This window comes from Siphateles boraxobius, unplaced genomic scaffold (assembly GCF_051911475.1).
Source record: "Siphateles boraxobius isolate OS27281-9 unplaced genomic scaffold, OSU_SipBor_1 30, whole genome shotgun sequence".
NCBI classification, from domain to species: Eukaryota; Metazoa; Chordata; class Actinopteri; order Cypriniformes; family Leuciscidae; genus Siphateles; species Siphateles boraxobius.
The window spans coordinates 18,697,269-18,725,138 of NW_027508920.1; the positions used below are offsets into that span (position 1 = coordinate 18,697,269).

The 27,870-nt window shown below is 39.9% G+C and overlaps 1 protein-coding gene across 16 annotated transcripts; it reads right to left on the reverse strand.

Annotated features, from left to right (window-relative positions):
- Positions 1 to 1,015: 1,015 nt before the first annotated feature.
- Positions 1,016 to 27,237, reverse strand: prx (periaxin). 16 transcript variants are annotated; one of them, XM_077248487.1, is made up of 8 exons: positions 27,101 to 27,237; positions 15,756 to 15,805; positions 15,546 to 15,653; positions 15,320 to 15,445; positions 14,974 to 15,139; positions 14,572 to 14,765; positions 11,711 to 14,450; positions 1,016 to 10,978 (listed from the first exon to the last, which is right to left on the reverse strand). In XM_077248487.1, exons 4-8 carry the CDS (start codon positions 15,353 to 15,355, stop codon positions 1,965 to 1,967), a joined length of 12,150 nt encoding a protein of 4,049 aa, XP_077104602.1. In that variant the 5' UTR covers positions 15,356 to 15,445; positions 15,546 to 15,653; positions 15,756 to 15,805; positions 27,101 to 27,237; the 3' UTR covers positions 1,016 to 1,964. The 16 variants fall into 16 exon arrangements, with proteins under 16 accessions (XP_077104602.1, XP_077104600.1, XP_077104597.1 ...); XM_077248485.1 differs by having other exon boundaries at positions 1,016 to 11,011; positions 11,561 to 14,450; XM_077248482.1 differs by having other exon boundaries at positions 1,016 to 11,011; positions 11,378 to 14,450.
- Positions 27,238 to 27,870: the final 633 nt, after the last annotated feature.

Here is a 27,870-nt window from a genome sequence, read left to right on the forward strand (position 1 = left end):
GATTAGTAATTAATAAGTAATTCTTTATAATTTGTCATAATTACCTATTAGTTCTTAATGATGCCAATCTCATTAAGTAATGATTGATTACCTAATAAGTAACTATCTTAGTCCTAAATTCCATATTACTGATTAGTAAAGCTAGTTTCCATAATAGTAGTAGCTGAGGTGTTAATGTAGAACTACTCATTAGTCCTGCATTACTTCCTGCATAGTTACTTATTAATGATGGACCATTATTCTAAAGGTATATCTTACCTTATGTCGTCACCTTCTGAAACCTCTTGCACTCTCTCTTTTGCTAGACTTCTTTCTTTTAGTCAAATAATCAGTATTTTATAAATAATTATAAATAATTATTTTATAAATAATTATAAAATAATCTTTTAGTCAAATAAGCTATAATTTTGTAGCTACAATACACAACTTTAGTTTTAAAGGGATAGTGCACTCAAAAGTGGAAATTGTCATAATTTACTCATCTTCATGATGTTCCAAACCATAGTGGAACATAAAAATATAAATTATCTTCATTTTTCACAAGACTTATAGTGAAACACAGAAGTCGAATGGGCTATTTTTCATTAGACATTTATGGTGTTTAGTTGTATAACTTAAAAACTCCAGTTTCCTTTCAAAGTCTTTGCATGGACAAAACAAACAATACATTCTTCAAAATGTCTGCTTTTGCGTTTTCATGGGAGAGAGTAAGTAAAAGGCTGTGAGTTTTGAACGACACGAGGGTTAGTAAATGACCGTAATTACATTTTTGAAATCATTAACTGTTTCACTATCTGGATGTAGGTTTCATCATTCATAAAACATTTTACATGTGTCCAGTGTGTTACTGTATATTACAATCTTGAGGAAAGCTCAATGTTATGCCTGCTGTTTGTATTGGCTGTAATTTTGTATTTCATGTCAGTTTCATAATTGGACCACTACTTGTCCCTAGTGCTGTAATTATGTGAAAATTAAAAATTAAAAATATCAGGAAATAATTAGGTAAAACTCATTAAAATGTTAATATTTTATTTGAGTATTCTATTTTTGCATTAGATGGAGATAAGCATCATCCAAATGACTGTTTCAGAAAAGCAACACATTACAACCATGCAGTTCAGTATTGAAACCTGCCGTAAATATAATATACATATACATATTCCTAGCATGTAGGCTAAATCCATCAACACAAGTGTTCATTTTAAAAAGGAAATGCATTTTTTCCCCACACTCAGTGTTTTCAAACAGAGAAAGGCAATCTGGTACAGCATATCACAATCCTTAGAAAATCTAATGGGAAAAAAATGTATATTGTTTGAATTTATGACAAAAATATGTATCACAAAAATACTCAACATCAAAGGCTTCCTTTTATAGAGTCCTATCTGTACATATCATGCATATAAATATGTAAAAATAGTACATATATTTCTAATAGTATCTAAAATAAACAGAATTCCATAACAACAACCAAAAAACTACATAGACAAACCAGGCATCAAAAAAGCAAAGCAATATTTCCAAAATGCTGTAAAATTCTAAAAATTTAAATGGCGTACTATGATAAGACTGCACAATAAAAGCATAAGCAAAAACAAAAATAAAAGTAATATATCTATATGTCTGTATCCGTCTGTTTTGCACAGATTTGTGCATATGTTGTATGTTTCTTGTCTACAACAAAATGATTAATCAGAGAAAAATCTTTACAGATATATTAATTCAAAGTGTCATACAGAGTGGCAATAAGAAAATAAGGTCTACAGTGATTTAATATACTCTTTTTGTAGCAACATTTTCATTATGCATAAGTTGTGTTTTTCTAATTATTATTTAAGCAAGCAAAGAAAAAATATATAAATAATACATTATACTGAAATAATTGCCACATATAAAAATATTTATATGGCCCATATATTATTCCACTTCCAAGTGTATGTCTTGTTCTGTAACTGAGATGCTTACTGTTTCAAACTGCTACTTTTTGTTTCTGTATACTTTGTTGTCTTAGTCACTACTGTAAGAGTTCCCTCTGTTTTACTGATCAGATGCTCTGAGGACATTTCATGGGTCAAATATTCAACGCTTGGCATCTTCACATAGAAACCTCCAGTGGCTTCCTCACTTGAGCAATGAAGAGAGGACTTGCTTCCTTTCGGAGAGCTTTCTGGTGTGATGTGAAGGATGCCAGTAGAATGGGTACTAAGGGTAAACTTGGGTACTTTAAAACATGTTGTTTCCTGTCTTTCTTCACTCTTCTTTACAGAGACAAACGCAGATGATACTGTAGCTACTGGGGACTCTGATCCCTCCCGTTCTGCTAGCATTTCGGTCCTTGCTTTTGAATATACTAAAGTATCAGTCTCTCTCACTGTGCCTGATATTATCTTTGTCTCCTTGCTTTCCCCTGAGGTCTCCTTCCTGAGATGTGTCATGCTTGTTTCCATTTCCTCTTCCTGAACTGTCTCTTTTGAGTAGGGTGAGAAAAACTCCAATTTGGGCAATTTAAGCTTTCCAAACATTGCTTTTTCATCTTTGTCACCATTTAGACTTGTTCCATCATCAGACCCACTTGGTGTTACATCAAATGATCCTCTCTGCCCAGATGAAAATGTGACTTTGGGCAATTTAAGCTTACTAGTTTTTGACTTTCCTTCAGTTTCAACCTCCTGTTCCAAATTTACTGCATTCCCCTTTTCATTTGATCGAGACTTGCCAAAACTCGACTTTTTTATCTTTGGCAGCTTGAGCTTCTCATTTCCAATATCTGCACTTGCTTCACCACCTACACTAGCAGTGCCCTCTGTTTGTGGATTCACCATAACAAATACAGCTTTTGTTACCTTTGGCATACGTGGGCCCTCATAGTCTACCTCAGAGTCTACGTTTATAGAGTGAGCTTTTACCGGAGATGATGTGATGTTAACTTCAGGTGAACTTAAAGATGGCAGAGGTATCCCAAACTTTGGAATTTTGACTTTACCAATCTGCTTTTTATCTTCTTCAGAGTGATTAGAGTCAACTTGGGCAGTCTCAATGTCAAAGTCAAGTTCTGGAATCTTTGGTGCTGGTAAATCAGTTTTCAAGTTTGCATCAGTTCCTCCTTTTATAAATGTAGCGTCCTTTTTTCCAGGCTTGGTTATGTCCTTTTCTAATACAGGTACTTTTACCTTTGGCATTCCAATATTAAATTTTGAACCTTTAACTTTTGGTCCTTTTATTTTTTCTTTTGGTGCAGTGGGGGTAAGATCAATTTCTTGAAGTTCAGTCTTCTTTTTATTATTTTTTCCTTTTTTCGATAAGCCAAGATCCAACTCTAGATCCACATTAGGTCCCTCGATATATGTAGTTGGCATCCTCATCTTTTTACCCTCTTTATGTGCATCTTTAAGGCCTGCATCAGTAGAAGGAACTGACGTGTCTGCATCACTTGACATTACTATATCTACTTTTGGGATTTTAACATTTGACATAGTGAATTTTCCAACCCCTCCTCCAGATTCTACTTCTTTAGTATCAAACTCTCCAGGTTTACCTTTTGGTAATGATATGTCTACCTGTGGTATCTTAATATCAGGCATTTTATGTTGTCCACCTTCTACTTCCACAGATCCTGAAGCCTCAGTGTCACCCGTTTTGCCATAGGGTAATGATATATCCACTTTAGGCATTGTTATTTTTGGAAATTGAAAGTTGCCACCTTGTTTTCTGACCTCTGTTTTTTCTGTATTCTCTTGTTGTCCTTCTAATAATATATCTACTGTTGGAATTTTAATATTAGGCGATTTTAATTTCCCTTCTTTGCCACATGCTCCCAGTTCAGGAGTATCAATGTCTTCTATTTTACCATGAGGTAATGAGATACCTACTGTTGGTAGTTTAATTCCAGGGATCGTGACTTTACCTTTTCCTTCAGCAGGCTGAAGTTCTGGAGTAACGTCTTTAGATTTTATTTTAGGAAGGGATATATCAACTGTTGGCATTTTTAATTTTCCACCTTCTAGTTCTGAATCTGGTGCATGACTTTCTCCTTTGCTTCCACGAGGTAGCGATAAATCTATCTTAGGCACTGTGATGTCTGGCATTTTTAATTTACTTCCTTTAGCTCCGAATTCTGAATAAGGATAATCAGTTTCTTTTGTTTTTCCATGAGGCAAAGATATATCAACATTGGGCACTGCAATTTTTTCACCTTTAATTTCAATGTCAGCGTTAGATGTGTTATTTTTCACATGAGGTAATGATATTTCAACTTCTGGCATTCTTAATTTACCCCTCTTTCCAATCTCCACATCATGGATACCTGTGTCACCTGTATTTCCATGTGGAATTGAAAGGTCTACTTTGGGGATTTTAACATGGGGGAAGTTTACCATACCTCTATTACTATCAATATTTAATTCAGAAGATTTTGAGTCTTCTGGTTTATGAAGTTTTACCCTAGGCAAGGAAACATCTAAATCAACTTTTGGAACTGATATGCCAATAGTTGGCATTTTAGGAATTTTTAAACTGCCCTCATAAGCTCTGATATCTGCTTCAGATACATCAACCTCAGTTTTTGGAAGCAATACCTCACATTCTGGAATATTTGCTGTTGGCAATGATATCTCAACTGCTGGCATTTTGACCTTTCCTTTGTTATCCACTGCAGGCATATCCATTTCTACATCTTTAAGCTTGGCTTTTGGAGAAGGTGTCTTGAATTTGGGGAATTTTAGCTTGTATCTGACCTTGTCATCAGGACCCTCCACTCTGATTTCAGGTTTTGTAATCTCTCCAGCATCTGCCTTTATCTTCATTTTAGCTTCAGGGCCAATTATTTCAGTATCCTTTTTAGATGTTGCAAAGGATGGCATTTTGATTTTGGACTTATTCATTTTGGCATCAGTTTCCAGTGATGGTGATGTTTTTTCTATGTCCAGGCCTATAGATACGCCAGGACACTCTAGTTCTAGTTTGTCTCCACTTTTCAACTTTCTGCCAAATTTAGGGAGTGAAATTTTGGGCATTTTTACAGAGACGTCTGGAATATCAAAACTTGCCCCGGATGATGGTCTTCCACCCTCCGCCTTGAGAAGTTCAATATTGTCTCTATCACGGCCCTTTGCCATTGGAAGAGTAAAGTCCAGGTCAACTTTAGGAGCTGATATGTCGACAGTTGGTATTTTCACAGTTGGCAGCTTGATGTTACCACTTAAAGTGGCCTCAGGTACATTTAAGTCACTAAATTCGGCACCAGTAGCTTTGGTCTTAGCATAAGAATCTGTGGCTCCTGGTAGAGAGATATCTATTGAGGGCATGTGAAACTTTTCACCTTTGACATAAGGACCTTCAACATTGATTTCACCTCCTGATGGTTTTAATTTAGGCAAGGAAACATCAACTTTAGGCATTTCAAATTTTCTTCCTTTTCCTGGATGTCCTTCAACATCTACATCTCCTCCTGCTCCTCCTCTTGGTAGAGATATATCTATAGAGGGCATGTGAACCTTTCCACCTTTGCTATTAGGACCATCAATATTGATCTCACCTCCTGATGGTTTTAATTTAGGCAAGGAAACATCAACTTTAGGCATTTCAAATTTTCTTCCTTTTCCTGGATGTCCTTCAACATCTACATCTCCTCCTGCTCCTCCTCTTGGCAGAGATATATCTATAGAGGGCATGTGAAACTTTCCACCTTTGATATCGGGACCTTCAATGTCGATTTCACCTCTTGATGGTTTTAATTCAGGCAAAGACACATCAAATTTAGGCATTTCAAATTTTCCTCCTTTTCCTGCATGTCCTTCAACATCTAAGTCTCCTGCTGCTCCTCGTCCTGGTAGAGAGATATCTATAGAGGGCACGTGAATCTTTCCACCTTTGATATCGGGACCTTCAACATTGATCTCACCTCCTGATGGTTTTAATTTAGGCAAAGAAAAATCAACTTTAGGCATTTCAAATTTTCTTCCCTTTCCTGCATGTCCTTCAATATCTACATCTCCTCCTCCTGGCAGAGAGATATCCATTGAGGGCATGTGAAACTTTCCACCTTTGATATCGGGACCTTCAACATTGATTTCACCTCCTGATGGTTTTAATTTAGGCAAGGAAACATCAACTTTAGGCATTTCAAATTTTCTTCCTTTTCCTGGATGTCCTTCAACATCTACATCTCCTCCTGCTCCTCCTCTTGGCAGAGATATATCTATAGAGGGCATGTGAAACTTTCCACCTTTGATATCGGGACCTTCAATGTCGATTTCACCTCTTGATGGTTTTAATTCAGGCAAAGACACATCAAATTTAGGCATTTCAAATTTTCCTCCTTTTCCTGCATGTCCTTCAACATCTAAGTCTCCTGCTGCTCCTCGTCCTGGTAGAGAGATATCTATAGAGGGCACGTGAATCTTTCCACCTTTGATATCGGGACCTTCAACATTGATCTCACCTCCTGATGGTTTTAATTTAGGCAAAGAAAAATCAACTTTAGGCATTTCAAATTTTCTTCCCTTTCCTGCATGTCCTTCAATATCTACATCTCCTCCTCCTGGCAGAGAGATATCTATAGAGGGCATGTGAAACTTTCCACCTTTGATATCGGGACCTTCAACATTGATTTCACCTCCTGATGGTTTTAATTTAGGCAAGGACACATCAAATTTAGGCATTTCAAATGTTCCTCCTTTTCCTGCATGTCGTTCAACATCTACATCTCCTCCTGCTCCTCCTCTTGGTAGAGAGATATCTATAGAAGGCATGTGAAACTTTCCACCTTTGATATCGGGGCCTTCAACATTAATTTCACCTCCTGATGGTTTTAATTTAGGCAAAGAAAAATCAACTTTAGGCATTTCAAATTTTCTTCCCTTTCCTGCATGTCCTTCAACATCTACATCTCCTCCTGCTCCTCCTCTTGGTAGAGAGATATCTATAGTTGGCATGTGAAACTTTCCACCTTTGATATCGGGACATTCAATGTCGATTTCACCTCCTGATGGTTTTAATGTAGGCAAAGACACGTCGAATTTAGGCTTTTCAAATTTTCTTCCTTTTCCTGCATGTCCTTCAATATCTACATCTCCTCCTGCTCCTCCTCTTGGTAGAGAGATATCTATAGAGGGCATGTGAAAGTTTCCACCTTTGATATCGGAACCTTCAACATTGATTTCACCCCCTGATGGTTTTAATTTAGGCAAGGACACATCAACTTTAGGCATTTCAAATGTTCTTCCCTTTCCTGCATGTCCTTCAACATTTACATCTCCCCCTGCTGCTCCTCCTGGTAGAGAGATATCTATAGAGGGCATGTGAAACTTTCCACCTTTGATATCGGGACCTTCAACATTGACTTTGCCTCCTGATGGTTTTAATTTAGGCAAAGACACGTCGAATTTAGGCATTTCAAATGTTCCTCCTTTTCCTGCATGTCCTTCAACATCTACATCTCCTCCTGCTTCTCCTCTTGGTAGAGAGATATCTATAGAAGGCATGTGAAACTTTCCACCTTTGATATTGGGACCGTCAACATTAATTTCACCTCCTGATGGTTTTAATTTAGGCAAAGAAAAATCAACTTTAGGCATTTCAAATGTTCTTCCCTTTCCTGCATGTCCTTCAACATCTACATCTCCCCCTGCTCCTCCTCTTGGTAGAGAGATATCTATAGAGGGCATGTGAAACTTTCCACCTTTGATATCGGGACCTTCAATGTCGATTTCACCTCCTGATGGTTTTAATTTAGGCAAAGACACATCGAATTTAGGCATTTCAAATTTTCTTCCTTTTCCTGCATGTCCTTCAATATCAACATCTCCTCCTGCTCCTCCTCCTGGTAGAGAGATATCTATAGAGGGCATATGAAACTTTCCACCTTTGATATCGGGACCTTCAACATTGATTTCACCCCCTGATGGTTTTAATTTAGGCAAGGACACATCAACTTTAGGCATTTCAAATTTTCTTCCCTTTCCTGCATGTCCTTCAACATCTACATCTCCCCCTGATGCTCCTCCGGGAAGAGAGATATCTATAGAGGGCATGTGAAACTTTCCACCTTTGATATCGGGACCTTCAATGTCGATTTCACCTCCTGATGGTTTCAATTTAGGCAAAGACACGCTGAATTGAGGCATTTCAAATTTTCCTCCTTTTCCTGCATGTCCTTCAACATCTACATCTCCTCCTGCTCCTCCTCTTGGTAGAGAGATATCTATAGAGGGCATGTGAAACTTTCCACCTTTGATATCAGGACCTTCAACATTGATCTCACCTCCTGATGGTTTTAATTTAGGCAAGGACACATCAAATTTAGGCATTTCCAATTTTCTTCCCTTTCCTGCATGTCCTTCAACATCTACATCTCCCCCTGCTGCTCCTCCGGGTAGAGAGATATCTATAGAGGGCATGTGAAACTTTCCACCTTTGATATCGGGTCCTTCAATGTCGATTTCACCTCCTGATGGTTTTAATTTAGGCAAAGAAAAATCAACTTTAGGCATTTCAAATTTTCTTCCCTTTCCTGCATGTCCTTCAATATCGACATCTCCTCCTGTTCCTCCTCTTGGGAGAGGGATATCTATAGAGGGCATGTGAAACTTTCCACCTTTGATATCAGGACCTTCAACATTGATTTCACCTCCTGATGGTTTTAATTTAGGCAAGGACACATCAAATTTAAGCATTTCAAATTTTCTTCCTTTTCCTGGATGTCCTTCAACATCTACATCCCCTCCTGCTCCTCCTCTTGGTAGAGAGATATCTATGGAGGGCATGTGAAACTTTCCACCATTGATATCGGGACCTTCAATGTTGATATCACCCCCTGATGGTTTTAATTTAGGCATGGGAACATCGAATTTGGGCATTTCAAATTTTCCTCCTTTTCCTGCATGTCCTTCAACGTCTGCATCTCCTCCTGATCCTCCTCTTGGTAGAGAGATATCTATAGAAGGCATGTGAAACTTTCCACCTTTGATATCAGGACCTTCAACATTGATCTCACTTCCTGATGGTTTTAATTTAGGCAAAGAAAAATCAACTTTAGGCATTTCAAATTTTCTGCCCTTTCCTGCATGTCCTTCAACATCTACATCTCCTCCTGCTCCTCCTCTTGGTAGAGAGATATCTATAGAGGGCATGTGAAACTTTCCACTTTTGATATCGGGACCTTCAACATTGATCTCACCTCCTGATGGTTTTAATTTAGGCAAAGACACGTCGAATTTAGGCATTTCAAATTTTATTCCTTTTCCTGCATGTCCTTCAACATCAACATCTCCTCCTGCTCCTCCTCTTGGTAGAGAGATATCTATAGAAGGCATGTGAATTTTTCCACCTTTGATATCGGGACGTTCAACATTGATTTCACCTCCTGATGGTTTTAATTTAGGCAAAGACACGTCGAATTTAGGTATTTCAAATTTTCCTCCTTTTCCTGCACGTCCTTCAACATCTACATCTCCTCCTGCTCCTCCTCTTGGTAGAGAGATATCTATAGAGGGCATGTGAAACTTTCCACCTTTGATATCGGGACCTTCAACATTGATTTCACCTCCTGATGGTTTTAATTTAGGCAAAGTCACGTCGAATTTAGGCATTTCAAATTGTCCTCCTTTTGCTGCATGTCCTTCAACATCTACATCTCCTCCTGCTCCTCCTTTTGGTAGAGAGATATCTATAGAGGGCATGTGAAACTTTCCACCTTTGATATCGGGACCTTCAATGTCGATTTCACCTCCTGATGGTTTTAATTTAGGCAAAGACACGTTGAATTTAGGCATTTCAAATTTTATTCCTTTTCCTGCATGTCCTTCAACATCAACATCTCCTCCTGCTCCTCCTCCTGGTAGAGAGATATCTATAGAGGGCATGTGAAACTTTCCACCTTTGATATCAGGACCTTCAACTTTGATTTCACCCCCTGATGGTTTTAATTTAGGCAAGGACACATCAAATTTAGGCATTTCAAATTTTCTTCCTTTTCCTGCATGTCCTTCAACATCTACATCTCCCCCTGCTCCTCCTCTTGGTAGAGAGATATCTATAGAGGGCATGTGAATTTTTCCACCTTTGATATCGGGACCTTCAACATTGATCTCACCTCCTGATGGTTTTAATTTAGGCAAAGACACGTCGAATTTAGGCTTTTCAAATTTTCCTCCTTTTCCTGCATGTCCTTCAACATCAACATCTCCTCCTGCTCCTCCTCCTGGTAGAGAGATATCTATAGAGGGCATGTGAAACTTTCCACCTTTGATATCAGGACCTTCAACTTTGATTTCACCCCCTGATGGTTTTAATTTAGGCAAGGACACATCAAATTTAGGCATTTCAAATTTTCTTCCTTTTCCTGCATGTCCTTCAACATCTACATCTCCCCCTGCTCCTCCTCTTGGTAGAGAGATATCTATAGAGGGCATGTGAATTTTTCCACCTTTGATATCGGGACCTTCAACATTGATCTCACCTACTGATGGTTTTAATTTAGGCAAACACACGTCGAATTTAGGCATTTCAAATTTTCCTCCTTTTCTTGCATGTCCTTCAACATCTACATCTCCTCCTGCTCCTCCTCTTGGTAGAGAGATATCTATAGAGGGCATGTGAAACTTTCCACCATTGATATCGGGACCTTCAACATTGATTTCACCTCCTGATGGTTTAAATTTAGGCAAAGACACATCAAATTTAGGCATCTCAAATGTTCCTCCTTTTCCTGCATGTCCTTCAACAGCTACATCTCCTCCTCCTGCTCCTCCTCTTGGTAGAGAGATATCTATAGAAGGCATGTGAACCTTTCCACCTTTGATATCAGGACCTTCAACATTGATCTCACCTCCTGATGGTTTTAATTTAGGCAAAGAAAAATCAACTTTAGGCATTTCAAATTTGCTTCCCTTTCCTGCATGTTCTTCAACATCTACATCTCCTCCTCTTCCTCCTCCTGGCAGAGAGATATCTATAGAGGGCATGTGAAACTTTCCACCTTTGATATCGGGACCTTCAACATTGATTTCACCTCCTGATGGTTTTAATTTAGGCAAGGGAACATCAAGTTTAGCCATTTCAAATTCTCTTCCTTTTCCTGGATGTCCTTCAACATCTACATCTCCTCCTGCTCCTCCTCTTGGTAGAGAGATATCTATAGAGGGCATGTGAAACTTTCCACCTTTGATATCAGGATCTTCAATATTGATTTCACCTCCTGATGGTTTTAATTTAGGCAAGGACACATCAAATTTAGGCATTTCAAATGTTCCTCCTTTTCCTGCATGTCGTTCAACATCTACATCTCCTCCTGCTCCTCCTCTTGGTAGAGAGATATCTATAGAAGGCATGTGAAACTTTCCACCTTTGATATCGGGGCCTTCAACATTAATTTCACCTCCTGATGGTTTTAATTTAGGCAAAGAAAAATCAACTTTAGGCATTTCAAATTTTCTTCCCTTTCCTGCATGTCCTTCAACATCTACATCTCCTCCTGCTCCTCCTCTTGGTAGAGAGATGTCTATAGTTGGCATGTGAAACTTTCCACCTTTGATATCGGGACATTCAATGTCGATTTCACCTCCTGATGGTTTTAATGTAGGCAAAGACACGTCGAATTTAGGCTTTTCAAATTTTCTTCCTTTTCCTGCATGTCCTTCAATATCTACATCTCCTCCTGCTCCTCCTCTTGGTAGAGAGATATCTATAGAGGGCATGTGAAAGTTTCCACCTTTACTTGCCCCTGTTGTTTTGCCTTCAAGGTCAGTGTGCCCTTTTACCTTCCCTTTTGGAAAGGACATTTCAATTGATGGCAAATGTAACTTTCCTTCTGGGATCTGAGGAGCTTCAGCTATCATTTTTCCATCTGGAGCTTTCACTTTTGGCAGTGAATTATCAATTTTTGGCATTTCAAACTTTATATCTGTTCCAGAATGACCTTCAATATCAATGTTTGTCTCAGCTTTACCTTTAGGCAAAGAAATGTCAATGGAAGGTGTGTGAACTGTGTTTCTTTTTGACCCAGGTCCTTTAATATTGACTTGTACTGGTTTGGATTTTATCCTCGGAAGTGAAAGATCTATTTTGGGCATTTGAAACTTTCCTCCCTTTTTGACGGTGCCATCTGCCTTTACTTTTCCTTGTGGAAGAGAAATGTTAACATCTGGCAAATCTCCACCTTTCACTTCAGGTGCTTCCATATTGATTTCAGTCTCTGTTGATTTCATTTGTGGTAAGTTAATAACCAGTTTTGGCATATCGAACTTCCCTATTTTCCCAGAATGTCTTTTGACATCAACATCACCAGTGCCTGTCACTTTTGGAAATGATACATCAACGGATGGCATGTTGAACTCTTTGCTGTCAGGCCCTTCAAAACTAATTTCACCCTGGGATGACTTCATTTTTGGCAAGGAAATCTCAACACCAGAAGCTTTCACTGCAGGCAGTGAGATATCAACCTTTGGCATTTCAACCCTTCCACATTTACCAGAGGGTTCCACATTTATATCTCTTTCTTCTTTTGTATGTGGCAATGAAATATCGATTTCTGGCATGTGAAACTTCCCAACTTTGGTATTGGGTCTTTTAACATCAATGTCACTTTCTCCTGATTTGAGTTTAGGTAGACTTATATCAAAATTAGGAATTTGAATCTTATCTCCTTGCTCAACCTCAAGATTAATGTGTTCGTGTGTTTTTCCTTTTGGTAATGAAATATCAACTCCAGAAATGCTTACTTCATGACTTTCAGAAATGATTTTACCCTCTAGCAATGGCATTTTCAGATCAATTTTGGGCATTTCCGCTTTACCAGAATGACTCTCCACCTCAACACCAGCCTTTACTTTTGGTAATGATATATCAACGGATGGCATTTGGAATTTCTCACCTTTGACCTCTGGATCCTCAGTATTTATTTTACCTGTGGATAATTTCATTTTTGGAAGTGAAGCATCTAGATGAGTCATTTTGAATTTGCCTTCTTTCCCAGATGGTTCTCCAACCTCAACATTTCCCTCTGTTTTGCCTTTAGGAAGTGAAATTTCAATCGATGGCTTACTCAGTTTTCCTGCTTTTATTTCAGGCCCCTCAGTAATGGCGTGCTCAGGTAATTTCACATTAGGTAGGGAGACGCCTACGCTAGGCATTTTAAACTTTCCCCCTTTTCCAAACTGGCCCTCAATATCGGCACCCCCCTCTAATGTTTCTTTTGGTAAAGACATGTCGACCTTTGCTCCTTTCTTAGTATGACCTTCCACTTTTCCTTCTGCTTTACCTTTTGGTAATGAAATAATGACATTTGGCTTGTGATATTTTCCAGTTTTTGCTTCAGGTTCTAAAACTATCACTTCACCCTCAGGGGATGTTATTTTTGGAAGAGAGATGTCTAATTTTGTCACTTCAAATTTCACCCCAGTACTTAGATGTCTCTCAGTATCAATGTTTTTTGAAGCCATCTTTGGTAATGTCACATCTAATGTAGGAAGACCCATGTCCACGTCTGATGTCTCTATCTTGGGCACTGCAATGTCAAGTTTGGGGAGAGAAATCATATGCTCTTTCACCATGGATCCATCAATGTCATCTCCAAGTTTTGCATCAAGGTTAAGCTTTGGTAATGATGTGTCAAGTTTGGCCGTGTTGATTTTTTCAGCATCTTTTTCAGCCATGCCCTTAGTTTTTGAGAGATGCAAGTCTAAATCTACATTTGGTGCTTTGATGTCAATCTTGGGCGTTTTCAGCTTACTTTCATATGAATCGTTTTGTTTACTTGCCTCTCCATCAATTTCATCAGAATGACAAGAAAGTCTTACATTTGGCAGTTTAAACTTTGGGATTGTCATCTTTGTATCTGAGACATCTAAATTCATCTTTGGCATTTTTATCTCAGGACCCTGTCCTTTTCCTTTAACACTAACCTCAAGATTAGGAACATTAGTTTCAGCTTTGCCCTGAGGCATGTTCAAATCGCACTCTTCTGACGGAGGCTTAATTTTGGCCTCTAGGCCCTTCACCTCAAAGCTGTCATTTGAAGATTGTACATCTAATTTTGACTTTTTCAGTTTGGGGAAATTCATTCCAAATTTTGGACCTTTCGCCTTGACCTTCATCTTTGTTCCAGAGGCCTCTCCTTCATGTGTTGCAACATCTACATTGACATTCCCTTCACCGACAGCAGCATCCGTGGCATTTATTTTTGGAAATCCGATCTTCTTCTTCTTCTTGCTACTAGCGATCACGTCCTCCAGATGTCCTGATACATCTGCAGTGGCCCTCCCACCTTTCCTCATCGTGAACTTTGGGAATACAAACTCAACATCAACTGGACTGAGGTCTGATTTGGCTGGTGAGCCCTCAATGTCCAGCTCTGCCCGTGCTTTTGCTTTTTTGTTCTCTTTCAATCTTTTCAATCCAAATCTTCCTCCTCTCCTTTTCTTGGCTTTGAACGGTTTCACGCTTTTGACGCTCTGCAAGAGAAAGGTTATCATTCCTTCTAGTTTCTACTGGTGTAATTACTTAGGTTTAATAACATGAATTCACTTTGGGCAATACTGTGGATGTATTTTATAGCAATATTTCAGCATGTACCATTCTTTGCATCTTGGCCTTAGGTCCTCTGAGCTCAAGACTTTGTGGACCTGGACGTATGCTGACTTCACTTCCTGGCACAGTCCTCTTCAAAAAGAAGGACACTTTGTAGGGTTCTGCACACTGAAGAATTTTTAATGCGTCCTCATATTTCACGTTATCAAAATACACCCTGGCACTTAGCAGCTGATCTCCTGCAATAACACATCATCAAAAATTATTTATACCTTACATGATTTCTCTTAGTACATCAGGAAACAAAATGAATTCAGTACACCCGTATTCAGCATGGAAATGTTGCACATTAAAGATTGGGAGGTTAAAGCTGGTTCTCCCATGTGTCTCGTCTTTATAGTGTATTTGACATAGCACTTTGTAATGTAAAATACAGTCCCTGGGTACCTTTCTGTAGGCTGAGGTGCTTCGCTGCTGGCGAGTCTCTCAAGACCTCTTGGATAAAGATGCCACGCTCCCCTCCACCAACCACACTGTACCCACTAGCTCCAACTTCAGCATGTGTTTCAACAACCACTTCCACGAGCTCTGACAACTGGTTAGCCTTTTCCGCCTGCTCATAACATTTAAAAAGTAAAAATGGTGAAGGTCGAACAAGTAATTTAATTAAAAAAACAGGTTTCTAAGGGTTTCTAAAAGCTATTAGTCTCACATTACACTAGTTATACTTTTATATTTTTATATGTGCTTAAGATGTTCATATTGTATTCCACAACAGTGTTTTTTTTCTTACCCCATTCTTATTGTCAGTGTTGGGGGGTTCCTCCATGTCTCTGAGGGTGGATTGGGTGTCTCTAAGCTGGCTTCTCTTCTGACTCAAAACTCGTTTTAGTTCTGCATGGAGTTTTTCCTTCTGAACCTGGGAAATGAATGTGGAATTAAGATCGAGAGAGGTTAGAAACCCACATCTCCACATGGCTGGCTCACATAGAGCTTGGAATTATATTTTTAGTACTCACAATTCGCTCTGGGCTGTCCTGTTCATCAGCAGAGATGCTGTGGTGTGTACTTAGATGAGGGCCAACAGGAGGTCTATCTGAGGGGGGAGAGCGTCTTTTGTTCTTTACCTATTTGTAAAGTGGCAAACGAGGCAGAGATAAGATCAATAAAACAAAACAGCCACCTTCTTTCACTTTAAAGTGGTAATGGTTTGGCATATGGCCACCTACGGGAGAATCTCTGGCTTCTGGATTCCCATGACTGTCCTCTCTGTCAGAGTCTGAAATTAGAGCAGGTTTATGTCAGCAGCTGTCAGTCAAAATGACTCGTCGTAATAATGCATTTCGGCTGATTTACACTAGTGTTAACTTCATCAACAATATCTATGACAAAAAATGTTCGTCAATGACCTTTTTTTCCATGACTAAGACGAGATAACAACACCAACGTCATTAAATGATAACTGTGACCATATCAACATGCAATATCATTGACGAAAAAAGATTAATTGTAGTTAATATTACAGACGATTTTTAACAAGCCTCTTTTACGAGGTTTCATGCTTGCGGTTGCCAGATGTCAAGATTTTATATCCTCCAATTAGAGCTAAACTGATTGTGGTTGCTCAATAAACGCACTTACGCAACTCTGTGTGACAGTACAAAGTCTTTTTGCTGTTGTTTTAATAGGAAAACATTACTGTAATTTTGAATTATTGGAATTAGCCTACTATTAGTAATTTAACTGTTTTAATTTTTGAGAGAAGTTAATGTAAATGTAGAGAGAGTTCAAATAATTTACATTCTCTTGATTTGTGCTGATAAGTGCACGTACAATAATTCTGATAAAATGTAGAAATCAATTTCTCAGATGACAACAGTCTTGATTATAATCTTGAGAAAAATAATTGTGATTGTCAATTGAACCATTATGCAGCATGACGAAAATGTGACTACTTTTTCATTGACTAAAACTAGAGTAAAATTCCCAGAAACTAAGGCCCGGTTTCACATATAGGGCTTAGATTAACCCAGGATTAGGCCTTAGTTCAATTAGTGGCTTTTATAACCATGCATTGGAAAAAACATTACTGATTTGGATCTTGAGACAATACAATGACACTGACATATTTTAAGATTTGTCAGTGCAAGCTGGTTTCAGTTAAAACAGCTCAAACATGCATTTTAGTCTGAGACTAGCTTAGACCAGGTGAAACAGCGCTGCGTTAACTCACAAGTTTAATTCGTCAAATAAACTGACCCATATGAGTAGTAATTTAGCACTTGTGTGTAGTTCGGTAGATTAAAATGTCCTTATTGCTTTATATCCATGGGACTCGTGTGTGGCGCTGATATCTGTCTCTTTTTAGGAATCGTGCCCTGGTTCATACCACAGTCATGTTAAAAAACATGAATGTATTCACTCATCCATAAACATTATAAACATAGATCCATCGGCATGACGATAAGTTCCATGATTCCGCTTATTCACTGCGTCACCAAACTACGCCTTTGTTATTGTAAGAGGTTAGTGACCACTAGCGGCAAAAAAATACATATATCAACTGTGTTATTATCTCTGAGACTAAAAAAAGATCATCAGGTTAGTAGGCCTGGTGTCCTCTCTCAATCTGCATTGTTCTCATTCCTCATTCGCAAGGGGTGTTTGGTATCTGTCTCTGTCGTAAGAGTGCATACCTTGAGAGATCTGTAGACCAGCGAGCGGGTGATTTCTAATGGGCTCAGACACCCTTACTGAATAACCTGTTACACAAGACAGGCACACATAACATGGTGCTAGCAGGTGTTTTTCTTATCATGCTGTACCAGCTGTGTGCTTCCCAATGTTTTTTTGTGTCTTATTTAGTCCCACAACCCCATGTTATACAGCTCATGTTGTTTTTTAAATACATGATTACAGTAATTTTTTATAAAATAAAAACAGTAGGTGTCCTTTAAAAGGAACTGCAAAAATCAGGCAAATTAATATTTGTTTATGCATGTGTGTGTGCCTGTGATGGACTGGCCATCATTCCAGAGTGTTTCTCTGCCTAACAACCCACTACCCTACATAGGACAAGCAGTTTTGAAAATCGATGGATGTATGTGTGTGTGTGTATTTGTGTGTGTTTCTGTTTGTGAGTGAAAATGGCAGCTGTTCCCTAGTGATGCTATGTGTCCAGAGGAGGGGACAGAAGACTGGGATGGTGCTGCACATATCTGATCTTTATATAAACACGTGGGCCTGTCCTACACGTGCTTCTTATACAGATCTGTTGACACTAGAGATCCTACAAATGCTGCTGTACAAGTAATAATCAAGCTAGGTACACCTCAGCCAAACATAACAGCACTTATGCACAGCTATCGAATGCTCCCGTTTTATAATTAATACTTAGTACTTGAGAAAGAAGCCGAGAAAGTTATAAGTTTGCCTGGAGGTAAAAAGCTCATTTACATGTAGATTAATGGCACCAACTGTTCTCCAGTCTAGGGAACTGATGCGTAACGCTGAGAACAGTGATACAGAGGGAAATTAAAATGTGACTTTCCACTTCAGTACACACCAAATTTAATTTGTTTATTTTTTTTTTTTTAGAAAATGTTTTGTTCTAATACCTTATACCTACAGTAGTGGCCAAAAATGATACAAATTATTAACTACAAACTCAATAAACTCCTAATTACTGCTTATTAATAGATTGTAAGGTAGTTGTTACGTTTAGATATTGGGTAGGAATTGGGTAGGATTAGGGATGTAGAATATGGTCATGCAGAATAAGGCATTATGTGCTTTCTAAAAAGCCAATATCTCAGTAATATGCATGCGAACAATCAACTATTTAATAGTGAGAATTGGACACTAAAGTAAAGTTTTACCCAACTGTTTTATTTACATGCCAAATGTGGACATAAGTTTTGCCCAGGCTATCAGACAAAGAAATTATGAACACATGTGCAAAAACAAGAGAGAATGTATATATGGTTTTCCCTTGAGAATTTTTTTTTCCTATACATTTTATTTTTGCATAGTAAAATAAAACCTGTAGCTGTAGTTTGCCTTTTATGCCAAATAATTTAAAGTTTTCAGATAAATACCTACGAGTAAACAATAACAGTGTCCTATTTTTTGACTGATAGTGTATTTAATTGTACCTTTTTTTATCTACATAAATGAAATTAATACAAATTGAGTTAACTTCTGATTCAAACCAACCTCAGCCTCAACCTCCTCTGTTCTATTATGTCCTATTGAACACACATGCCTGCCACTTACTGGGACAGCGGAGGACAGGGGTGTAATTCTGTCGCTGTTGATTCAATACAGTCACAAGATCATTTGGTATGAGAATAGGCACTTGATAATGGCACAAGAACTACAACTGGACCAGTTGCCCACATGGGTATTTGTCCATCTCTAATCCTAACAAAGACACAAGGATAAGTGAGATACACTGGTCTAAAATAAACAAACTCGATGTGAAACTTTGAGAAGGGTCACAAAGATATCTTCATTTATAGATACAAGCTTTTTTGTGTTTCTGAGAAACAAGGTCAACTACTCGGTTTAAGTCACCGATGGTTGCGGTTGTTTCTGCATTGCTGACATTCTCAGAAAAGATCCGAGACTGTCTGGAGACTGAATTTGGATGCTCAGAAAACGAGTTTTGATTATTATTGATAATTTGATAGGCTACATGTGCAAAAAGGTCTTTTAGTGGTTTAATTTTGAATTTTGCAAAACTGAGAGTCCATTATAAAAGCAAATGTGAGAGTCCTTTGTAAAAACAAATAGGCTATTATTCCTAATGCCGACACAAAATTTGAAGGACTCAAAATTAGAGTTTTGAAACTTGTAATATGCATTAGTGTGGAGGTCATGTTTGTGTCCACCTAAATGTTAATTAAATTCATGGCATGTATTCACTCATAAAAATTACAGTCTCTCTCTTTTGTCCAATCAGATTCAAGGAAATGAGAAACAGACATTTATAAAATATAAATCTATATTTCGTTATCTGTGTGGCTAAAAGTAGCTTCTAAAAGGGGGAACAAATATGAAGGGGAAAATTATCTCAATTAGTCAGAATTGAGAGTATTTTCACTCAGCACGTACGTCCGGCCTCAGGGGAGGCACACGTGATGGATCGGACTCTCCCGAGGGTGTGTAAAGCCAAGGAGGAAATGCCTCCCTTTAAACAGGAAGATAGGATATTTCTTGAGATAAAATAACACCCAACACCAAATCTGAGAGAAAAACAAGTTAATTAGTAGTTAGTTAGTCCAGTAAAGCAGGGGTGCATTTCCTGTACAACGACGTAACTCGCTGCTTAACTACCATGCGTCGTTGAGGAAATCAACTGTTTCCCGAAACCGTATTGTCGCAGATTTGTCGATTAACCACGTTGGTTAATGATATTATGCATGTGGTGGAGTAATAACTTATTTTAATGAATCTATTTGAGATCGAATTAATGCCAGATTTTTTTATTTATTTTTTTGCTAGAAATGGACATGGCATCTGAGGACTAATTCTCAAAATAAATTTTTCTGTTTTTTGCTTTATTTCCAGATTCAGTCATAGGCTTGAGCAATACGCACATGCACTCTTCAAAAACGGCACTTTAAATCTCTTGACAAACTAAAAGACATGATTGACATATATTCGAAATAAAAGAGATAGCCTAGATTGTAGCTATATGTCAGCTTGCTTATTTTGCCAAAGATAAGGATTTATTAAGTTCACATGTTATAAAAACAAGAAACTCTGCTTCTAACCACAGATAAAAAGCTGTAGTTCCAACCACACAACTTGACGCTGTTTGCGAACGAACTATGGTTTCGGGAAACACCGACTCGTTGAACGAGGCTGATGCGAATATAGTTAACGATGCTTTCGGGAAACACACCCTGGAGTGACACCAGTGCTATTACAGGAATGCATGACTACATTCCTTTGGGCTTTCATTTCTGACCAAACAATAAAAGAAAAACGAATTCTCTTTATAAACAAATTAAAAATAGCGTAAAATCAGAATATTGCTAATATTTTTTTATTTGTAACATTAAGATGGTGCATTATTATTTTACTTTCTAGAAAACACTATTAAAAATCCATATAAAGTCCAAAGTTCCTAGGAACTTTTTTTTTTTTTTTTACTGTTGGTAGGCCTATAGCATGATATAGAGTATTTCATTTTTTTTGTATTAACTTACAGCATCTCCAAAAAGTATTTGCACACTTGAAAATTTTAAATGTCATTGGAAAATAAAACATCAGTCCAAGTGGTGGGTGGCACACTCTTCAAGCTAAATATTTCACACACACACACACACACACACACACACACACACACACACACACACACACACACACACACACACACACACACACACACACACACACACACACACACACACACACACACACACACACACACACACACACACTTTTAGTTGTACATCGAATCCGATGCTGACGTCCACTTCCGTCTTTTAATGGTGAGTTTTCTGATGGCTGAATAATCCTATTCTGGATCCACATATTCTATTACAGGTCGGACATATATACATGGTATTGGTGTTACTGGTATTTATGGGTGTGTTTCTCCTGAGCCTTTTTTGTTGTCTCCTGACTGTCCGTTCCTCCTCCAGTGCTTGGGTCCCATCTAGACATAACTGCCGCCAGCTGTTGCGGTCAGCAGCCATGTTCTCCAGGTCCCCAGGTTTTATTTTGCACTTCTTTAGCACTGTCTTCAATTGGTCTTTGAAGCGTTTCTTCTGTCCTCCAGCAGAGCGCTGGCCTTGTTGTAGCTGGCCATATAGCACTCTGCAGGGCAGACGGTTGTAGGGCATCCTTATGACATGCCCCAACCAGCGCAATTGGTGCTGGGTGATTGTTGCCTCAATACTCTTGCAACCTGCTCTTCTGAGAATCTCAGTGTGGGGCACTCTGTCATGCCAAGTGATTCCCAGGATGCGCTGGAGAAAGCAGATGTGGAAGTGTTCCAGGGACTTGATGTGGCGGCTGTAAGTAACCCAGGCTTCACAGCTGTAGAGGAGGATGTTGATGCAGACCGCTTGGTAGACGCAGATTATTGTGTTGAGATGAAGGTTCTTATTCTGAAAAACCGCCGCCGGAGTCTTCCAAAGGCAGCTGATGCTCGTTTGATTCTATTCTGTACCTCATTGTCAATGCTATTGTCTTCAGAGATGATGCTCCGCAGGTATTTGAATGATGGAACAACCAACAGTTTATCATCTGCAACAGAAAAGATGGGTGGTGCAGATGGGATGTTTGCACTCCACTGGCAGATTATCACTGTTTTGGCAGTGTTGATGGTCAACCCCATCCTGCTGTATGCCCTCACTGCTGCATCTAGGACAGACTGGAGGTCTTGTGAAGAGTGAGATACAAGAGCGCAGTCATCGGCATACTGCAGCTCAAGTATCCTCACTCTGTTCAGTTTGGTGGTTGCCTGCAGTCTCCTGATATTAAAGAGGTTGCCGTCCAGCCTGTACGCTACTGTCACCCCACTGTTGTCTTCAATCTCCTTGTGGAGAAGCTGGGTGACGCATATGAGGTAGATGTTATCACTTTTTATCACCCTAGCAGTCATTCCCACGTTGAAACTGACGGAGGATGTTGACAAACTTAGTGGGGCATCCGAACCGGAGGAGGACTTCCCACAAGAGATCTCTATGCACAGTATCGAAGGCTTTGGAGAGGTCGACAAAAGCCATAAACAGATCTTTATGTTACTCCCTGCACTTTTCCTGGAGTTGCCGGGTTGTGAAGACCATGTCGACTGTACTCCTGTTCCTTCTAAACCCGCACTGTGACTCAGGTAGCATTGATTCTGTGATGTCATTGATCAGTCTTTGTAGCATCACCTTGGCCATGACCTTACCTGCCACAGCAAGAAGTGATATGCCCATATGGTTATCACAAATAGCCCTATCCCCTTTGCTTTTATATATGGTGACAATACTAGCATCCCTCCAATGCTGTGGGATGAATTCATCAGCCCAAGCCTTGATGATGTAATGGTGTAGTGTTCTTGTGCAGAGATACCCTCCCTGTTTTAGCAGTTCTGCAGGAATATTGTCAGAGCCAGAAGACTTGTTGTACTTCAGGGAGTGGACAGCTGTCAAAACCTCCAGGAAAGTTGGAGGGTGACTAAGGTTGTCAATAGGGGGAAATTCAGGAAGTTCATTCAGGATGGTATGGTCTGCATAGGAGTCCTGATTCAGTAGGGTGTTAAAATGTTCAGCCCACCTCTCCAGGATGCTATTCGGGTCTTTCAGGACTTTGATCCCATCTGCTGTTTTCAGGGGGGTGATGCAGTGACTTCTTGGGCCAAAAATGGATTTGACTGTATTGTAAAAGTTGTGCATATAATTTCTGTCAGTGAATGACTGAATTTCATGAGCCTTCTCCATCCACCAATTATTCTGTAAGTTCCGAAGAGTTCTCTGCACTTCCCGACGATATTTTGCCATTGCTGTCTGGCGGTGTTGGATAAGTTTTTTTTTAGGCTTTCCTGATGTGCTTTATGCATGTTGCTTAATAGATTATGGATGGACTCTGAGTTGTTATCAAACCAGTCTTGGTGGTTCTTGCTCTTATAGCCGATTGTTTGGGCTGCTGCTTCATGGAGGGCTGTAGTAATAGAGGTCCACTGCTGTTCTGTGGCGTTTTCACCCCTAAGGAGGCGTTCTAACTCCCCTAGTTTCTCAGCCAGGGAGCGACGAAACTCATTCCTTACAGTTATGACTTCCAGGCGGGCACAATCTAAACACCTCCTCCTGGGTCATTGTTGGGGGGGGGGGGGGGCGCATTTTCATGAGGACCGTGGTCATGATCATATGGTGATCTGTCCAGCATTCCGCACCTCTCATGGCCCGGGTTATGAGAAGGTCTCTGATGTCACAACGTCTGACGATAACATAATCAATCAGGTGCCAATGTTTGGAGCGTGGGTGCATCCATGATGTTTTGTATTTGGTCTTTTGCTGAAAGATGGTGTTGGTTATGGTCAAGTCGTGCTCAGAACAGAGGGTAAGTAACCTCAAGCCATTGTGATGACCTGACCAATCCCGTGCCTGCCAAGAACTCTTTTCCATATCCCACTGTTCTGCCCAACACGAGCGTTGAAATCCCCAAGCAGGAGGATCTTATCGTTCTTGGGGATCTGGTGGAGAGCCTCATCCAATGTCTGGTAAAAGGAGTCTTTAGACTCACTATCAGATGATAGAGTTGGAGTATACACACTTAGAAGAGTGGCATAGCGGTTCTTCACCAGGGATATACGGAGTGTCATCAGTCTTTCACTGATGTACACTGGTGTTTCAGTGAGTTTTGTCAGTAGTGTGTTGTTAATGGCTAGTCCAACACCATGCAGATGCTGTCCACCTGGGGGGTAGCCTTTCCAGTAGAAGGTGTAGCCCATGCCCTCCTCTGTTAGAGACCCTTCACCAAGGAGCCTGGTTTCACTCAGGGCAGCAATGTAGATATCATAGCGGCTCAGTTCGGCTGCAACCAGGGCTGTCCTTCTATGGGGTCTTTCAGACCTGCCGTAGGAGTCCAGGAGGGTTCTTATGTTCCATGTTGCCAGTTTAAGGGTATAGAATTTATTTATTTTGTTTCGACCGCAGAGGTGGAATGACCCGACAGGCGCGGTATCCTGTCCAGGTGTAAGTTGAGTGGGCATTTTTTAGGCCACCTTTTCTAGGCCCTTCCTCAGCTTGAGGTGAGCAGTGCAGTTCCTGAATAGGACTGCTCAGTCGCACAAGGGTCTGCCGAGAACAGCTGCCACTCAGCCCCAGCTGTTAGCCACCATATACCTTGTGCCGCTGATGTGCAGGGCTCTGACTAAGAGCTCCCAGTCTATTCAAACCTGCCCCCGTCATCAGATACCCCATCACCGCCAGAGTTCAACCTTAAGTAGATCCAGGTAATATTCACCCTTGGTCAGAGGTGGAAAACCTGCGCAATGAATTTTTTAAAGTGCTGAAGGGGGTGCGCTCTCCCCAGTAGCACTAACTTCACCATGACGAGGTAGGTCTGGTGGCATGGGTGGGCCCAGGACGACCAGCTCCTCGTCCTGGCTATAGGAGGCTGCCGGGACCTAGCTCTGTTTAGGCCCGTCTATTGCGTGTCTCCAGTGCATTGCTTTTCTGTTGGGATGTGCTCCCTTAGCCTTGCCTCAAGAGGCTAACCCACAAGGCAGTGGGGCTATTTACCCATATCTGGGGCAGTGGTTGACGGGCGTCAGGGCGGGTCCACCATGGTGGGCCTGCACACCACATCTCTGGGGCCCTCTGCTGCTCCGAGATCCCCTGCAGTTTAGCCTGGGACTGCGAGGTACTCAGTTACCAATTGTGGCCGCGAGGAGGCACTGCAGGAGTCTTCGTGGTGGAGAGGCTATGTACTGGCGGAGGAGACTTACACACTCGGCTCCTCTTTTCACCCCCTGTGAGGGGGCTAGCCAGCGGCGGTAGTTAAAAAGCAGAAAGTTGCAAAGCAGCATACACTAACTACAAGCAGCTCCATACTCCACACTACTGCACTAGACGCTTCACACACACCCTGTGTCACACACACACACACACACACACACACACACTCTGCGTTACACACACACACACACACACACACACACACACACACACACACACGCACACACACACACACACTCACACACACACACACACACACACACACACACACACACACACACACACACACACACACACACACACACACACACACACACACACACACACACACACACACAAAAGAAAAGGAAAGGAAAGGAAAGGAAAGGAAAAAAAAGATTATAAGATATATTATATAAGATAAAAAGATATATTCAACATATGAATATATAAAAATTATTTGGACACTTTCTGCAATGACACCATTGGCAATACGGTATATAATAATGGACAAAATTAGTGAAAGTTACATCATCTCATCCACAACAGCAGCATCAGCCTGAACAACAGCATGTGTTTGTTCCTCTTCCACACAGAATCTGACTCTCGTGAAAGAGTCTGCATATTTCAGTGGCATCACAGCCTATCTATAGCGACATCGCCAACCCCCCCGTACCCCGACTCGCTCCTCAGTGCACCGGTGTCCCATTAACACATCTGATTCCCTAAACGTGGCAGGAACGGTACTGGTATCACACACACAGACATTATTCCCATACTTGTGTTGGGAGGAGCTGGATATGGGCTCTCTGTTCCAGTGATGCACATGGAGCATCAAAACATATCAATTGTCGCTGACAGAGTCTGCGAGTCATTCAGCACAGAAATTCCCCTGTGAAAGAAGTGTGCTAAATAGTACTGATAAAATTGCACCTAATATAATATTAATTAAGTAAAAGGTCAAGGTAACGAGAGTACACTTTCATGACGTTTCTTTAAAAAAAGTACACTTTAAAAAAAAAAAGATGTTTACACAATTTTTGGTGTCCTCGTTTTTTTTTTTTAGTTGTGACTACATTTTTTACATTTTTTAATTTAATTTTATGGTGTCCTTGATTGAATTACTCAATGAATTACTGAGTAATACCAATTAATGCACTTAAAGTTTAGAATTAGGGTTGTTTACAGTTGCATGTAATTATGCATAATTTACTGTTATTACTATAAGTACATGTAGCATGTAACAAGGACAGTAAAATAAAGTTACTAAATGCACTTTGTAATAATGTCAAATTAAAAGTTTTACTGGTTATTTAATATTTATATAAAGTTAATATATTTTAAATGTACGAATTTACAATATCATCATAACAAATGTTTAATTACATAGTAATATTTTTAAAAACATGACAGAAATTATATTAAAGTAGGCTATATTTTGGTTTACCGTAGATGCTTGTCAGTACATTCGGCATATTTCAAAGACAGTAAAGTCATTATGAAATTACTTCCTGCATTTTAAAATCTTGGTTCTTGATGAATATGATCCTGTAGGAAGGGTCTTGTCCTTAACTCTCACTGTATCTCATCACATGCTGCAATCTTAACTATGGCATGTATGTTGGGCCATGAACTCCACACAGTACCGTGAGACCGATCTTATGACCAGAGCTACAGCTGTCGCAACCGTGTGAGACTAATACAGGAGAAACACACACACACACACACACACACACACACACACACACACACACACACACACACACACACACACACACACACACACACACACACACACACACACACACACACACACACACACACACACACACACACGTCATCTGATCTGCAGTTTAGAATCATTATCAGCATTCAGAGTTTCTTCTATCATGAACGTCTAATAACTTGATTTAGCACACATGAAAAAAATGTACAGCAGCCGAAAATCAATGAAAGCACCAAAACAGTGATTTTTTTTATCAGATTTGTGCAAATACTCCAATCACAAAGCCAATCCTACCCATATTCATATTTAGCTGTGCTAAAGTTGCCATGTCAATCTGAGAGTCTTGTCATTGTGAGCAAAGCTCCACGCAGCAATGCCACCCAACCCAACCCAACACAAGTCATATTACCTTTATTTAGTGTTTCCTTGTGCAGAATCAACTATTCCCTCAGTAACAAACTCTCTCTGTCTCCCCCTTCTCTCAGCCAGTGTATTCTCTGACTGACACGCGCTGACTGTGACATTAGCAGTATTATTATGGACTCTGACAGGGGAGGCGGTCAGCAAGCCAATTGGATAAGCCAGTGGGATGCCCCATACACCAGAGGGTGAGAGAGTGGGCTTGAGGAGCGTCTCAATACGGACACAAACAGTTTACTAACATTACACAAAAAGAATATGGCCTGAGATTTACAGTGAAAAACCTATAATACTCTACTCAAACAAACAATATCTGAACATGTGGTAAAGTGAAACGAAGTTGTAATGAGGTATTTATAGGACCTCTAAAGCCAAAATTAGACGGAATGAAATGTTTTTGAGTTTAAGGAAAATGACAGTTCACTCTTTTGGTCTGGCAGCTGTTAACACCCGAGTAAACACATGTATAGCTTTCTGTCCAGCAGTGAGGTGTGTCTGCTTGTTTTTTAGGCATCCTTCCCATGTCGAAACCGAGTCGGGGTGATGCCCGAACAACTCAAACAGGTCACAAGACGACGCTGCCAAACTTCATTAGCCCCTCAGCGTGACATGCAGGTGAATCGACTGGGTCAAAATAGCACTCAAAGCCTCTAGCCGGGGTGTTCACATTGTTGCAATGCTGTTATTGTTTAATATGCAGTGTAATGATTCAGGTTGAGGTGGGGAGGCTTCTCTGGCACAAGGTGAGGTGTTCGGTTT

What these genes read in the sequence shown, in the direction of transcription:
- prx (XM_077248472.1), bottom strand. Translation starts at nt 15,355, where the DNA reads ATGGAGGAACCCCCCAACACTGACAATAAGAATGGG. An exon ending in ACACTGACAATAAGAATGGG is followed by an intron (nt 15,140 to 15,319) that starts GTAAGAAAAAAA and finishes TGTTATGAGCAG; the next exon opens with GCGGAAAAGGCTAACCAGTT. An exon ending in GCACCTCAGCCTACAGAAAG is followed by an intron (nt 14,766 to 14,973) that starts GTACCCAGGGAC and finishes GTGTTATTGCAG; the next exon opens with GAGATCAGCTGCTAAGTGCC.